The sequence below is a fragment of the Tripterygium wilfordii genome, chromosome 13 (assembly GCF_013401445.1).
Source record: "Tripterygium wilfordii isolate XIE 37 chromosome 13, ASM1340144v1, whole genome shotgun sequence".
NCBI classification, from domain to species: domain Eukaryota; kingdom Viridiplantae; phylum Streptophyta; class Magnoliopsida; order Celastrales; family Celastraceae; genus Tripterygium; species Tripterygium wilfordii.
Window position 1 is genome coordinate 4,213,260 of NC_052244.1, and position 17,266 is coordinate 4,230,525.

At 36.5% G+C, this 17,266-nt stretch overlaps 1 protein-coding gene across 1 annotated transcript; it reads right to left on the reverse strand.

Annotated features, from left to right (window-relative positions):
- Nucleotides 1-287: 287 nt before the first annotated feature.
- LOC120013435 (protein SEMI-ROLLED LEAF 2-like) lies at nt 288-15,626 on the reverse strand. Its single transcript, XM_038865240.1, has 20 exons — nt 15,393-15,626; nt 14,694-14,985; nt 13,742-13,816; nt 12,689-12,804; nt 10,558-10,672; nt 10,304-10,432; nt 8,406-8,453; nt 6,947-7,149; nt 6,653-6,849; nt 6,239-6,531; nt 5,862-6,011; nt 5,341-5,769; nt 4,191-4,340; nt 3,338-3,413; nt 2,569-2,696; nt 2,194-2,394; nt 1,951-2,091; nt 1,753-1,878; nt 1,319-1,513; nt 288-1,103 (listed from the first exon to the last, which is right to left on the reverse strand). The coding sequence occupies exons 2-20, from the start codon at nt 14,838-14,840 to the stop codon at nt 942-944; spliced, it is 3,081 nt and encodes a 1,026-aa protein (XP_038721168.1). The 5' UTR covers nt 14,841-14,985; nt 15,393-15,626; the 3' UTR covers nt 288-941.
- Between the last annotated feature and the right edge of the window lie 1,640 nt (nt 15,627-17,266).

Below are 17,266 nucleotides of genomic sequence, written 5' to 3' on the forward strand. Positions count from 1 at the left end.
GGCGTCATGTTTTCATCTTCGCATGCCTGGTCCGACCAGTGAAGTGGACCAAGGCGGGCCGACCCACATTAACGGTGCGTTTTTTACCTCTTGGTTCCATTACACTAGTTTACCACATCTATTATCTATTTTAAACAAATTACTTGTTTACCACAGGACCATTTTTTACTTTTACCGGGTTAGGTTAATTTTATGAATTTTTTGGTGTTATACTCCTTTAGTGATTTAGTACAGAACAAAAGATGGTCTGAACTCTCAAACATCACAACTTATGCACTTTCGTTGCATTTGATCCAAAAAAATACAAACCAGTCACATACCTCTTCATTTTCCCAACCAATACATACCCATGATCTTTCCTCCAAAAGTAGTCCAGAAATAACAGTTACAAATAAGGATTGGCCTTCAATTCGATGGTAGTTTTGCTCAACATCTGTTCATCCACAGCAAGTCAGCAAAATGGATGGAAACAGGCTAACAGCAACAAAATACATTCTTTGTTTACCATCAGAGATGGAAACAAAAAAAAAAACAAAAAACTCTGGCAATATTGCCAGAACTCCGATGGACAAGGGAAGAAGCAGATAAGGATGAACTTCTCTTCGTGCAGTCTCACCGCAAAATTGTGAAAAATTATCTTAATAAAAGAACAAGAATGAATCGGGTACAAATGGTATGCACCACACCAAAATCCATATGTTTTCTCTCCTCTCATCCAGCTTGCTGAGAATGGTGTATAGAATGGAAGAACTTCTTTAAAAATTCCCCTATTCCTGATTGTGGCTGCCTGCATACCTAAAATATACATGTAATACATTAAGGCGAATTCAGGAACTGCGATGCCCTCAAGCGTCAGAATCGACAACCTATACGCAACACTGATGCTTGCTTTCCCTAGCCAATGAGATTATGTACTTTTCTTACAAAATGTTTCTATGGGATCAGCAGCCAGCAGCTTTTAGGAAATTATCGTAAGGATTTGTGGCCGGTAATCTGAAGACATTGGGTTGATGCTGATACTCAGCTGCACATTGCATTGGAACCCCACCACTGGATTGTTGGCTTGGATTGGTGGTGTTTTGGTCAACAAAAGGATTGCCAACCTGCACCCTCAACGTTCATAAAATTAGAGACTACAAGAGACCTTGCATATATAGCGGTATTAACTATTAACACTTTCGACAGAGGGAGGAATTGGATTTAAAAAAGAGGTTTGTGAATGCAACTCAAACAGAAACCTGAGAACTCTAGCATGGTCTGTGCAAATAAGATGCATAGATTAATGGGAACCCAAATCAACATGAGAATAAGATATCACCTTCTTTGCCTCATTTTCTTGATTTTGTTGTGAAACATTAATTGAACTCTCCTGCCTCAGCTGGACACTCATCAATTGACACATCTTTTGTTGCTTGCCCATCAGAAGTGCCTCACAATGATGGGCCATTTCTTTGTAAGGTACGTCGGGTGCAGTTACAGAAATTCTTCCAGCTTGATGTGCAGTTTCATAGACCTGTACGCAAGAAGCATAAAATCAGTTCTCTTTCTTCATAGTTTGCAGTAAGACTTGTCATGATACTGAGATGGGTCTCAAAACCCAGCCTCTATTGCCATGTTTATGAGGCTTTGACACTAGGTGGCATCTTCGTGCAACCAATAAGAAACCAGTTCTCAATTTAATTACTCTTAGAAGAACCTAAAACACTTTTAAAACAAATGGAACAGAATAAACGTTGATTATGAATAACATACAGATTCTAGAAGTTGATTAACACTTAAAAGATCAGGATTTTCGAGGGCCAACTCCATATCAGGCTTGGTTTGACTTTCACATGACTCTACAAAAGCGTCATCACCTGATGAAAAAGCTGAAGCACCCTGCATGAGGTCAATAAAGCAATTAAGTATCAACTGTCAACACCAAACATGGAAGGTATGCAAGACCATCACCTCCTCAAGGGCTTTATTGTTTTCTGAGTCAACCTGATAGACTTTTCGTGGAGTATCCACAAAAAATTGGGTTCCCAATGGGCAAGCATCATCAGGTAAGAATTCACTGAAGAGCAGCTCCAGCACAGTGGATGATCCGGACTGCAGAATGAGATAGTTAGTCAAGGCTGTGGCGATTACAAGATCTCTGAAAAAAATGATAATGGAGATCAAGACTCCTAAGAATTCAGATAAAATCTTTACATCTGAGACGTCTTCCAAACTCTTTACAATCTCGGAAGCAAAGGATTCCCTAATCTGGTGGTCGGAGATTGCTAGTTCTGAAAGATATTTTAAAGCTGAGTTATCATCTTCTTTAGATCCATAAACATTGGTGTGGTGATTAGAACCAGTATTAACAGCCTGCAACTTTTGCTCTTCAACCAAGCGTAGAAATGGGTCAACCTGATTCAGGTATACATAAGTCAGCTTTGTTAAGACTTCCCAAGGACTCGATTAGTCGAATTAGCAAGAAGGATGAAGCCCCTTCAGTAAATATAGGAGAACTTAAAAGCAACCACTAACCAAATTATGAGATAAACCAATATGACTCATTTCATGAGCATAATAAGCACATACCATAGTTTCTGTAAGAAACACCTTGGCACTATGAACAAGAGGAAGAATATTGTATGCTTTCGAGGAAAAGAGTATCATTGATGTTGCCAAAGTAAAGACGGATCTGCGACGTGCTGGTGGAAGTGGCCCTACAATAACAGCAATAACATGGCTTCAGCTAAGGCTTTTGTTATTAGACTCTTCTTTCAAGTGGTTCTGTTTCTTTTCACTCAAAAGTGCCAATCAAACATTACCTAAATATCTAATTTTGGCCAATAAAAAGCATTGGCCTAAGAATACATACTTCATCCCTATGATCAACCTTTCTTCTAATTTTCAAACCACGGACAAATATCACATCTACAGCAACATTTTATACCTCGTTTCTCAACTATATCATTTTTTTTTTATGGTTGTCACTTGAAACTGCTACCAAGTCTTTGATTAAATTTTCAATGATGCTCTCTTATTTCTGATTGAGTATGCATAACTTCTTTTTAACTTTTTTTTTTTTGCTTGTTATGGTTCGCTAACCCATCTGCAGTTATATTACTTTTTATGAATACTTGATATATATGTAAATTGATTCATAAATTCCTGTCAAAGTTTTTAATACAAGACAGTTTTATAAATCAAATTTATGATTCCCACTTGTACATAATACATATGTTCCAGATTTCTAGTAATGTGAGAAACTAAATTAGTCAAAGATATCTGCCTGTCCCATTTTAATCATAGTCCATTAAAAACCGTGGAACTGTAAGCAGGATAATTAGCTGCTGGAACTCACCTCCTTCTTTAAGAGAAATATTGCACAAGGAAAATGCAAGTTGAAAACTTCGAACTAGAACTTCATTTCTAGAATTCTACAAGACAGGATAAACTGTTGAGCATAACCAAACCAAAAGGTGGAGGAGAAGAAGATAAAGAATATAAAAGTCTAGCCACAATACATATTAATAGACAATCAATAACAGCAAGTGATAAATATGACAATATATACCGACACAGTTTGGAGAATATCTGAAAAAGAAAAAGAAAAAGCCTTAAGAGCTATAATTAACATGTTGTCATCAGACTTTACAAATAAAGTATCATGACTGCATAATAGAAAGTAGGTAGAACTCTGAGACTCAAGATGCAAAAAGCAGCTGCATTAGAAGATTAAATGTATTTCCCAGCAGTGAAAACAAGAAACAATTCCAAGAAAGGCTTTAAAGAGAAGAATCAAGCACATAGAATAATTTGTCAATTTTTATTTGTGGCTAAACACTCGCACATTTTCTCAGGCATGCAAATCAGAAGTTAACCTTGTTAAAATGAGTTCGTAAAACAAGATGTAAAATTGTCGATATAGCCCAAAAGAAATTTTTTTTATACATAATTGTCCATAATATTCCAAAAGAATTACAGCATTTGAAAATAACCCTTATTGAGAACTTCTTTGGAAAAGGGATGCTCATGGTTGGGCTGCAAAATTCCCCCTAGGTTCGAAGAACTAAGCTTGATGATAAATATAAATGTACACTGCAAGCATGCTAAAATGTGAATTTCATTACAAGGGAAACGATATCTAGGATAGTGAAACACAGAAAACATATCATGAACCATAAAACCATCACTCATTTAAAATTGAGCATTACCTTGGCCCGAGAGAACAGCAAGACAAGGCTGTATGTATGAGCAATTGCCTCATAGTTTTCAGGTGTATTTGCAGGACAGAAGGTCTGGGCCCAAATTGATGAAAGCAAGAGCAATATCTGGCGACTACTCAACCTAAGGGAATTAACCTCCTGAGGTATAATGAGTAGAACTAGAAAGTCACCCACCAAGTCACAATTGAATAGAGCAGAAGCAAATTTGAAACAGGTAAAATAAGATGATCATTGAATGTTCAGGTTTACGAAATATTACATTTATAGAGTAGCTGAGTTGGGGCAACAATTGCTCAGATCAAGCAATGCCTTGTACCAAGGGTTGCAATGAGCCAAGCCCAAATATAATGGTTCGGGCTGAACTTGGTATGGGAAGAGCTTGACATGATTTACTTAATAAACAAATCGATATCAGTTCTTGAGCTTAAGCCCACATATAATTTGTATTCAGTTCATTATATATTAGTAGCATTTTACTATTTTAGAATTCTAAATACTTAATTATCAAGCTTGAAAGCTAAATGAGAAAAATCAAGCCTGCTCGAGCTAACTTTTTTCAAATACAAAGTCAAGCCAAACTCTAGCCTCAATCTATATGCTCTGAAACTTAAGATCTCATCAAAAGAAAATTTTCTAACTGTGCTGAAATAGTCTAGTGCTCACCAAAGCATAGCCCATTGTTTTCTACCTATGCCCAGCACAACATATATTTATAAAGCGGGGGTGCGTCTGGTACCAAAATATTACCTGATTGAAGCCTAGGCCTGTTGGTAATAGAATTTTTAAAGGCCCTTTACCCTAGTTCCAGCTATCTAATAGTTTTTAAAATATGCAAGGAGTATCTATTTCTTTGTGAAGGTCTAATCATATCTCAGCAAATACAGAAACAATGATGTTTTGGGAAGAAAAATATTCAATAAGTTATTTGATTTCATAAGTCGGAGTCACCCAACCCAATGAAGATGGATTTTTGATATTGAGGATGCAGCCTAATGGAAAGTTAACTGTTGTAAAATGCCAGTCCCAAGTGTAGCACTGTTAAGACGAATGGAGTAAAAACAGATAATACCTAAACAACTAAATAAAAATAGGAAAGACAAGAAATTTGAAATGCTAGTGGCCTAGTGCCAAGACCTACTTGTTCCTTGATAAGATTGCTTGTAGAATTTCCATCGGTGGTGGAGGGCACAGGAGGATTTTTCATACTGTATACGCGATTGTAGGATGACTTCAATCTTTCGAGCACCCCGACACTGCTGTTTCCAGATTCTCCCTCATTAATGACATTTTCCCTGTCGTCTGTAAAGGCATAGTCCCTTGAGGAAGCTTTCTCCTTGCTTAACTTCTCAAAAAAGGCAGCAGAAGAAGAAAAGACAGAGACAGTTCTTGAGAGTGTCCTTGAAATATCTGAGCCTTTTCCTGATTCAGCAGAAACTGAGGATGGACGAGGACAAACTGAAGAAGGCACAAGAACAACAGAGAAGATGCGATGAGCTCCTACTCGTGTTTCATGGTCTGGGTGAACCATAGCCAGGAGTAACTGGTGAAACAAGGACTCAGGGAAAGCCTGACAGGATATCATATGTTCTGTTAGCAACAAATGTCGAGTTAACTGGTAAAATTACGTAATCTGAAAAAAACAAGTGTTACATTTGTCACCTTATTTTGGTATGACAAAGTTGGAAGGGAAGCTACAATTTGAGCAGTTCGGTAAACAACTGAGATTGTGGTTCTAGATATGACAGTAATAGTTGAGATGTTCTCCAACATTGCTGCCATAACATCAAGAATTGGACCTGCATCTCCAACCTGTCCGCCAACAGCAATTACCAGTTAACACTTTGCAGAACCACTAAGATTGATGATAACAACATAACAAGAACATTACACGACTCATTGCATTAAATATTTAAATTAAATTATAAGAAATTCATAACCTAAAAGAAGAATCAGAAGAAGCTGTTCTAGCTCATGTTTTAATAACCAGAAAACTCTGAACAGGAAGTTGATAAAAGATAGAAGAAGCTCAAAGGTACCTTATATGATAATTCAGTGAGACATTTGTCAATGGCTTCCTGAAAGTTTCTATTCCATTTTATTACGTCCGGTCCCAGGTTTGCATCATCGAGAGAGCAGTGAATGCTTTTCCGCAAATGCCTCATGACATCACTTACTGCGCTAATTATTGCCAAAGAAGACTCAGCCTTTGCATGCTGTGCAAGGAAGGTGGTAACCGCAACGATATCAAGCTGCATGTCAGGTTCTTTAAGGACATTTTTATGATCTAAATGTTTAATCAAAACAGACAGCAAAAAGTGAGTATTCTGGCCTGCAAAATACAAAAGAGAAAATGCAGGATCAGTCTATTGTCATATTACAACTAATAAGTTGAAGGAAGAACATAAGAGCAAGGCCCAATAAACACCAAAAAAAGCAAAAAAAAAAACTACCAGAGTTATCCATCAAAAACTGCATATCCTTTAGAACTTGGAAAGCAAGACCACGTTGTGGTGACCATAAATTCTCATTGTCAAAGTATCGGAACAATGATTCCAGAACACGGCGAACAGTTGTAGCTTCTTTCGCCAGCTTGGCTATGTTATGCAAGCATACCCTAGACCAGAAACATGGATTCTGCGCATCTTCCCTGAAAGAAGAAAAGAAAGACGCATCTTTGAATGGCCGATGATAGAAAACACAATAGAATATGAGCGTCTTTAGAGCACTTTTATCTGAGAAATTACGCAGTCACATTTATATCGCCTTTCTCGTTCACAATTGTCCTCCAAGAAGGAACCCTTATAAGGACATCCTGTGAAGGAGAAACATGACCTTCATTTTTAAGAACTTCCTGCACCCACCGACTCTGGGGACATGGATTATTGCTGTCAAGATTTTGCAAGTCTTTCCTGGGACCCCCATAATTTTCCAGAACCACTGAAACAACCTGCTTGATAACAAGTGTAAATGCCACCAGGTTAAAATATATATATATAAACTAAATATAGTCTTCATAGAGCAGTAGATCAGAGGGCTTCACAAATACAGCTGAACATTCAGTAAATGACAACCAACAGCCACAAATAGAGGACAATTTAAGTCCCCCTATGTAACTGTAGCATACATATATTGTTAGTGCATATACTCCCGATATGCCTGTGACATAGAATACATTCAGATGTGCCTAAAAAAAGTAATAGTGAAATTGGTTTCAAGGTACAAAGGGAATAGACTTAGATTCTTAGGGTACACTGCCTACATGCTTCAGATGAATTTGAGCTTGTTTATCATTATTATTTGAAAATATAGAATACGAATGTAAATCTGAATATATATTATTTTTCTAGATTAATAAAGATGGGCTTTGAGTCTCTTTTGTAAACAGTGCATTTAAAAGTAACATGATCAATGGTTAAGATTGCACCCAAATATAATTGGCACACAATGGATGACTAGGGACAGGGTTGGAGTCTTGATATTAGATGACCTCAAGGTATAAGTTGTACAGAGAAGACACCGGCTTCTTTTCTGATTTAACAAATTTTCAAAAGAGAGTAAAAACCCTCCAGGAGGTATCTTAATAGCGTATTGTAAAATCTATGTGGACGCTTTTTTGTAATTTTTTTTACCTGTTCACTGATTCTATATAAATGCAAATATTTTGATGCTTTAATATATTTTGAAGCCAAAACTAATAGAATGTGGATGATCAGTGAAGGAAAGCAAGAGACATATCACAAGCAAGAGAGAGAGAGAGAGAGAATACAGGACACTAATAGACTGAAACTGACAAATATAGGAGGCTATGGACAATATCAGATCAGCGAAAGTAAACAAGAACAAGAATTAGATTCATTTACACTAACAGACTCAGAAAAGTTTAGGGCACTGAAAATGCAGAAGAATATTCAGAAAATAGAAAAAATGTATGTATAACAGATATAATGTGGCATAATGCGAGTGTAAACGCACTTATTTTTATGGCATAGGTTGAAATTGTCCTAGAAAATCACAAGATTTCTCAATTTCAGTTTTTCTATTCTCTCCTTTTCTTTTTTCCTCCCCTTTTCTGTGTTGATGGGATGATGCCGGGACCTGTTCATTATGATTATGCAGCCCAATGCAAACTTGTAAAGAAAAGGCAACAGATCATGTCAAGTACAGACTAACTCGCAACTAAAATCAAACAAATGATCGGCTTACATTATCGAACTCCAAGGAAATATGAGAGTGTTGCCCCATAAACCAAACCTACAAAGCAGATTGCAAAATCCAATATCCATAAGTATACAACTCTAGATTGAAGACTACATATAGGGTGAAGGGGGATAACATAAAGGCCCTTTGACTTGCTGGCATATAGAGGTCTCTGAGACTTTTTTTTCTTAAGACAAAACCTGCTCATGTAGCGTGTGAGAATATATATATAAATAATGTGAAATGCCCCAATCCAACAAATTAACTTACTGGCAAAATAAATAATCTTAACATGGTATCGTAGCAGGAGGTCTTGGGTTCAAACCTTAACTTCCACAATTTAAACCCCCATTGTTGTTGCCCCAAGTGTGGGCCTTTGTCAAAGTAGCCCTAGTGTTGGGCCTCGTTTGTTGTGCACGTGCTGGGCAGTCGAGTGTTAGAATATATATAAATGATGTGAAATTCTCCAACCCAACACCCAATGATAAGAACCCAACCACCAACACATGACGCACAAGGCCCAACTCCCACCCACGCATGGGCTGAGCTGTCCCAAAAGGCCCACAGGCCCAACCTGGGTATACCCTGGTCCAATCCTCCTTAAAACCTTGGGTACCATGTGAAGGGGTGGACACACTTATAAAGTGCACCCTCATGCCCACATCTTTCAATGTGGTATTTATCAATACCGCCCCCTTCGAGACCAACGCCCACGTTGGTCGAGCACCATGGCCGACATTGGGACGCACCCCGTCGAACACCATGGCCGGCCACTCCGCAGGGGTCGCCCCGAAGGTGAGGATCGACATGCTCCGATACCATTGATAAGAACCCAACCACCAACACATGACGCACAAGGCCCAACTCCCACCCACGCATGGGCTGAGCTGTCCCAAAAGGCCCACAGGCCCAACCTGGGTATACCCTGGTCCAATCCTCCTTAAAACCTTGGGTACCATGTGAAGGGGTGGACACACTTATAAAGTGCACCCTCATGCCCACATCTTTCAATGTGGTATTTATCACCCAACAAGTTAACTTATTGAGTTGAATGACAAAGTAACTAATCTTAACATAGGGGTCAAATGAAATATCAATGTCATATGGTAAAAAAATATTTGGAAGATAAAAATATTGATGCATCTTCCCACGTTAAGATCAAGGCAATAAATACTATATAAGTTCATATCTTAACTTTAAATGTAATTCGATTACCCACGGCCAAAAAATAAATTAAAAATAGTCTGTCAGAAATTTATATACTTAGAAAAAATATAAAACTGAAGTTTAGTTTGGCATTGCTTATTCTTATTGAAAGCAGCTTCAATAAAATCTTATAGAGCTTACAAATTTTAGAGACCATAAAATGTATTAAGGAAACAATATGCAGAAGCAAGCTTTTTAAAGCAAACCCCTGGTTACTTTTAAAAGCACCAAACAACAAGGAGAAGTAGCTTTTCATATGCTACTTCTAAGATTTTATCAAACATCATTTCCCGCAAGAACTATAATATCTGAAAAAACAATTTCAAACTCCCTCATGGAGTAAGCTTTTATAAGGTGTTTCTTTAAGCAGCTTCAAAATGCACAAACAATTACAAACTAAGCCTAAATTCCTCCTCACTGATATATGGAGTATCCTGCCAACACTAGGAGGATATTACGATCAACAAGATGGATTAGATCCATGTACCACTATATCTTAGAAAAAGCTGTAACTCCTCTCTTGCCCCATTAAACTTATCAAAGTGATGTTAAAAAAAATTGCAATTAGAATTTTATTATTTTCATTTAACCAACACCACTAATAACTGCAGCGTAGTTGATTTTAATCTTTCTGAAACCAATAAAATAGTAAACACAATATTAAAAACTCTGTTCATGCAGCAATATGAAAAGAATACCATTGATGAAAGGGATTGCAGCCCAGCCGAACGTAAATTTGTTGCCCTTTCGTCATCTCCCACTTCCTGAGCTAACTGACAAAGTTTTGGTATAAAACCTTCTAAGTTAAACATGTAAGTCCCATCACTCTGCAAGATTCAACAACACAAAATAATTTGAAGGCAGAAGTAAAATTTAACAATAATTTGTGCAAAGCTGGACCTTCTGTTAGTCGATGAATAATCGAGTATAATACGAGGTCAACTGCACCAACCTGATTATTTATAAAGTCAAAAAGAGTCTGGCATCCTATAATTTGCATTTCATCTCTACGTGTTTGATCCATCAGAGTGTGAATGATACTTAAAAAGCTGCTCGCAAATAAAGGCCTGCAAAATGATTCCCAATTAGGAATCCGCTACCCTCAAGGAAGAAATCCAACACAGACCGCAAAGAACGAAGTTAGACGTGGGAGCAAGAAATAGAGCCCAAGTCTTCATCAGCAAGGAATGGGTTCCAATTCATGAAATTGCAAGCAAATAGCTGTTTTTCACAAGTTAAGCAGGAGTTACACACATGCATGACTAGGATTATGAATCAAACTCCAAGACCCTCTTTGCATCAACAGACTATGAGAACCAATTCCAACAAAACTATCTTGGTTGATTCCATTGCAATGTGAGTTTATCATGTGCAACATGGCAGGCTCGAATAATACTTTACCAGTAAAGTTCCCAGGACTTTCACCAATCCAAAGTGTCGCCACATAACCAAATGGTCAATTTATCCACTGAGGGCTCCTTAAGCAGAATAAGAAATATAAAATTTCCAACCTTTTTAGTTTTGGAATTTTGGATATGTATTTTTATATTGCAATTTTTATTTTTCTGGAATTAGACTTATTGGGCGTTTGTTTGAGCAGTTGTAGTTATTAAGTCTGTAATTGGTTACTTAAAGTCCAAAACTCTCTTTCTAGTAAATTTCTACTAGGTAATAGAATTGAATTAGGGTTAATATATATCTACATGTACTCTCTAAAAAGTTGGAAGAAAATTCGCTAGAATAAAATTGAGTATTTGGAATCATGCTTTCCTAGGCTTTCTTCTCATTCTCTCTTCTTTCTAGAATTCCCTTCTCTCCTCCTTCCTTATTCTTCTTCTTGCCATGCCTTATTTTTCTCAATTTCATTCCGTGTTCCATTCTGTTCTGCACCAAAACTGATATCTAAACTTTCCTACATTTTTAGTTTAATTAAAATATGACCTCTCTTTTTTTGTGTTTTTGTGATCTTTTTGTATTTTTGCAGGAAGAAGGTCTATTGGGTGTTCGTTTTACTCTTTTTAAATGTTGAATCTCTATATCAACTTACAGGCTTATTTGCAAATGTTCCTTTTTATTATCTTTATTTGGGTAATTTTTTTTCTGGGTATTGTATTAGTATTAAGGTTAGGAAGTTCTATACTGTACTGGGTATTTGGAGGCAGGCATGCCTAGTTTTTTTTTTTGTTTTTTCTGTTCTTTCTTGGTTCCTCCTCCCTCCTAATTCTTCTTCTCTTGGCCAGCTCTTCATCTCTCCCAATTATGCTCTCTTCTTAGCTTGTTTTCTCTTTTCTTTTGATGAACATATATTAGTTTTAATGTTTGTTAATTTAGCGTGTGGGAGGATTCAAATCTTCAACCGATTCGAAATCCTAAGGAGTGGCTAAAGCTTGTTTTCTCTTAATAATCAACTTCTAGTTCAGCTTTTGTTTTTAGCCACGCCTCATTTAAATTTTCAATGTGAGCATTTTGAAACCCCCATAATGGCCCTCAGCAAAATAAAAGAACATTCACAAACCCTAAAGTGAAGACAAGTAGGGAACAATGTGAAAATTTATAATTTTCCAGTAAACAATGTGCAACCTAGTTTTCTCTGAATCTCTGCTATATGTCCTGATAAGTACTTTTCCCTGCATTCCTATAAAGCATTGCATGCCTTCTTTTATTGTTCAGGGGGATGAGGATTCAAACTACTATCCTGAGGGTAGGGTGATGAGGAGCTTGACCACCTGAGCTAAAGATGCTCCTCAAGTCTACCTATTTTATAAGCCCAATCAAATCGAAATAGCTCATTGATAAAGTTTGTAATCTCATTTTCTTAAGTGTAACTATTCATGCACTTCACCTTACCTTTAAGAGGCAAGGGATACCTCGTCCTCTCCCACTATCCTTTGTTTCAATCAAATGGATTTGCAAATACCTTGAACTGTCAACTTAGGATACCCAAGAAAAATTAATATGAAATAAAGAGGTCTACCGAGAATAATTACTGATGCCTTGAATGGATCCAACAAATAGCAAAATACTACAAATTCGGAAATTCCATAATAAAGACAGCGGAAGAAGAGGAAGAATGATAAACTCACATTTGCTCTTTACAAGAGACCAACAACTTTCTGTAAATGCACAAGACAATTTTTGCAGAATGAAAATTCTCGTTTCTCAATTCCTTGTAACACCTTTGCTCAAGAGAAGTTGTTATCTGAGCAAAAAAAATTTGCAGCTTTCATCACCAACACTATTTTCCAGCATTCCTTCTCATATGGTACTAGCTTTTCCTTGAAATGTAATCAGAGTAATTTGCTTGACAAACAATGACATGAAATATTTTACTTCGGAGACAATTTCCATCAACACATGAAAGCATACAAGAAAAATATGAACATGAACATATGACAAATTCTAATCAAATAATCACTGTTACATTAGTTATCAAAATATGTAACTGGAAATTATCACATTTCTATTCAATAAAGGAGCCATGTCTGGTGGCAACAAGTGAGCAAAATATGACAACACTGAGAGGAGTCAGCCAGTATAACATTTCAGCCAAAATCAATCACCGCTGCATTGTAGGGACTTATAGAATGACTGAACTGACTACATATGTGACCTTGAACTAAAAGGATACGTTTTGCAAATCATTCCTCAAATAATCTAATATGCTAGAGTATTCTGGCACTCACAAGAAAAACCAAAATCTAACTTCGATGATGATGGTGTTCACCGAAATCGGAAATTCAACGTATATCTTAATCCAATGGAAACTTACTCCACCTCTACTTATTTTCATTTCTCATTTTCAACGTATATCTTAATCCAATGGAATCTTACTCCACGTCTACTTATTTTCAACATAGTTAGTCCCATTCCTGAAGAAAAGAGGAGTTGCAGTAGGTTTATAACCAGATTTAAATCTTGTCATGCATAATGAACATGAAACCTAAAGCAAAACCACATCAATAATCTCATTGTTTGTAATCTACTAAGTAGCCTGGTTAACTTAAGTTCTGGAAACTTCGCAACATTAAAGTGGACAAGTAACTATAAATGCCCATATTAAAAATGGAATTGCCATGCAGAGTGAAGATAACATCACATATAAGATATTATCTTGGGTTACATGACAAATATTTTACCTTTGGAATGCGCAAAGGATTTTTGGCAGCATATTCACATAGTTTCCCAATTTTTCTGTCATTAGGTCCTTCCTCCTGTCATCAAATAATAGATTTTATCAAATATAAAAATTTGAAGGTAAGAGATTTAATAAGAGCCATAAATCATAATTACTTATATAAGAGGTCGAATCAGTGTACAAGAGGAAAATGATCAGTTCATATGATTAACCTTGCTTGCTTGGTAAAACAATATTCCAAACTAGAAGAACAGAAAACTACAAGAAATGATTGTGGGTATATAAAAATTACAATGGAGCCAGAATCTAAATCAGTGAAATTCAGGAGCACACATTAGTTGCAGAGAGCTGGAGTCCATAAAAGAGAAATTAAAAAAGCTGACATTCATATAAGCATGCCTCAGTCCAACAAGAAAATGCATAACAGAGAGTCATAGCTCAAGTAACTTGCTAATGATTCTATTCTGATTCTACAAAATCATGCAATGTTTTGAAAGATTGCAAAAGGCAGTGGAACGTGGTAATCTGCATGTAATCAGTTCAAACTGAAATTCAGAAGAAAAAATATGGCATTTTCCACCATTGGATACAGAACCTCATTTTCCATCAATCAACAGAACCAAATAAAAATCATTCCACATACCAAAGTTGCATGTCAAGGAGAAACAAAAAGATCTCTTCGCTCCCAGTCAGCAACCTCAGAGAGCAATCCATGCTAAATGACAAGATTTATGAGTGAATGGCATGCATCTTTAATAGCTTAAACACATCCATAAATGGACTACCTAGTGCATACTAGAAACACAAGGAAACAAATTAAATGATCAAAGAAGCATCAGTACACATATTCATCTTCACTTATCTTCATAAAAAAAGTGACCAACAAAGCAACAATTATGCTCAGTAATGTGATTCAAAAAATGCACAATCAAATAGAAGCCAGAAATACTAACCTGTGAACGGGGAAAAATATCAGCAATGAGCTTCTTGTACCTCTTGACAGGCTGCCTAGACCTAGCCCTCAATGCAGGGCAAAAGAAACAAAGGTTTCCACATACTGGAAACACTTGCCTAGAAATCACGCCAGACACTTTACTCATTTTTGTCTTTAAGTATATTGATTTGCTTATGCTTTGCTCTATGCTCTCTTTCCCTTCCAATAAAATGATAAACTCGGATTTTAACTGCGAGAAGGGAAAGAAAGACTCAGCAGCAAATGGGTTCCACTCAAATTCACTTACCAGCCTGCATTCAACAACTTGAGGTCACCATACAATAAATTTATTTATAGAAGAATCCTAAGGTATGGAATTGAATCAGATTCAAGAATTTGGGGAAAATGAGTAATAAAACAACCACCCCTTTTCAGTTTCAGGGGGTTAGGAAAGAATTCAACAATTTGACATCAACAAACAATGTACATTGCAAGTTGAACAAAAGGGTTATCAAAACCAGAGGCATCGAATAGAATCCTCATGAGTCAAATGAAAAAACGAACAAGGGTTTGTATTATTATTATAATTGAAGCTGAATCAAGCACTGACCTTCATATGATAAAATTGGATTAAATTGGGAAGTAAAAAATCAGCGAATAATGAATTAAAAATATATAGGAAGAACAAATAAAAAAAAATGAAGGCTTCTGTTGTTACCTCGGATCAGAGCCTAAAGAGAGACGACCAGAGGCTGGAAAGAGGGGCCTAGACCATGCAATCTATGCACCGGATTTCCAGCATTACCTTCACCGTCCAATTGAATGTCCTTCTCTCTCCCCTCTCCCTAAAAAAATTGTTAAATGGGTATGTCTTTATGTGTGTATCCGTCCGCCGCCTGCCAAAGAATGATTGAAATATTCCACACGTTGAAAGCTCAACGGTATGGTGAAAGCAATCCCATTATATAAAGTGAATGTGTTTTGTATAGTACATATATTGATTTAGTTTATAATAATTGGATTGCTTTAAATGATACACAGGGGGAAAAGGGGGTAAAAAAGGGGTGGGTGGGGTGGGGGTGCAATACAACTCTTCCATTAAATGTTTGAACTTTGAACAGCTTGGAAGTTGGAAGTTTCCATTCTTTACTGATTCTACAAATATTAGTATAATAGTATCCTTTTTTTAAAATAACATTTCGCATTTTGATATGTAGGTATATATTGTGCATATAATGTAAGTATTCATCAGTATTTAAATAAGCTGTGACCCATCAATTTAACCAAAAGAGATGACAGGGTTGAATCAGACATTTTTGGAAAACCAAGTTGGTTAGCTGCTGTCTCATTAAAAACATTAATCAAAGGAGGTTATGATTTTAGTTGGTTGTTAGATTCATCCAAGTTGTTTCCACAAGCAAAGTAGCCAAATACATAATGGGCTTTACCTTATTGCAAAGAAAGAAAATAATTTATAATTACATTTCTTAAAGCAGACTCAAAACACTGAAATACTAAACATGAGTGCGAATGAGTAGAGGACAGCAGCATCCAGCTGTTTCTTTTAGCAAACTCTGTTGAATATATGTTTGAGTGATTACAACGGCATGTTTTGATTGAACTTTGATCTATTGATTGTATTGAGAAACCTAGGTGCATATGGCTACTTGATTAGTTTAGGAATTCAAGACTTATATTAAACTAGTTCAATTGTGCTTATTTGATGATTTGATTATTGAACTAACGTGGACTAATTGCAAGAAATCCTAAAAGGGTTTACATAGCATGTCTTGAGTATGATTTGTGTGTAGGGTGACCAAAACGTAAATTGGTCCTAATGTCATCCTTGACCAACATTAGTGAAGGCTTAATCAGTGTCAAACATGATTAAGAAAGTCAATTTCGTGGTCAACATAAGTCAAGTTTTGCCAAAGATGTCTTGGAGCTTAATTGGGATCAATTGAAGTAAAATTAACTTTCTAGTCAAAGTCAGAATCGACGGACGTGACGTGGCAGCTGACATGGCATTGTTGACATGGCATTAATGACATGGCATTGATGACATGGCAAAGAAGACAAGTTAACCATAGTTATATCTTAACTAGAAGACTTGGAGCCAAAAAGAGAAGAGAAGGAAAAGTTAATTTGAAAGGAGGAGACAAGAGGTACAACAAGTCTTATGACAAGTTTTTCTCTTCACATGTGTGGGAAGCTTTATTTCAAAACCATTTCTCTTTCCCACCAAGACACTCCACATCCAATGGATCATATTCTCTCTACATCAAAATCACATTTTAATCCAATGGCCAAAGATTCAAGCCTTATTCTTATCTCTCCTACTTTACATCCTATGGCCAAAATTGAATCTTCATTTGATCCAAAGGCCATCATTTATTCCACCTAAGAGACAAACTTTTCTCAAGTCAATTGTTGTATCTTTCAAGATGCCTCTAAAGTCTATATCCATCCAAAAGCCATGATTTGCTCCACCTAAAAGACAAACTTTTCTCAAGTCAATTGTTGTATCTTTCAAGATGGCCTCCAAAGTCTATATCCATCCAAAAGCCATTATTTCTTCCTACCAAAAAAGAC

Excerpts from the sequence above, each read along its gene's own strand:
- LOC120013435 (XM_038865240.1), bottom strand. The coding sequence starts at position 14,840 with ATGAGTAAAGTGTCTGGCGTGATTTCTAGGCAAGTGTTTCCAGTATGT. Across the intron at positions 7,150-8,405 it reads TTTCCTTGGAGTTCGATAAT|GTTGTTTCAGTGGTTCTGGA; the intron begins GTAAGCCGATCA and ends GTTATCAAGCAG. Across the intron at positions 2,395-2,568 it reads TGTTTCTTACAGAAACTATG|GTTGACCCATTTCTACGCTT; the intron begins GTATGTGCTTAT and ends TACCTGAATCAG.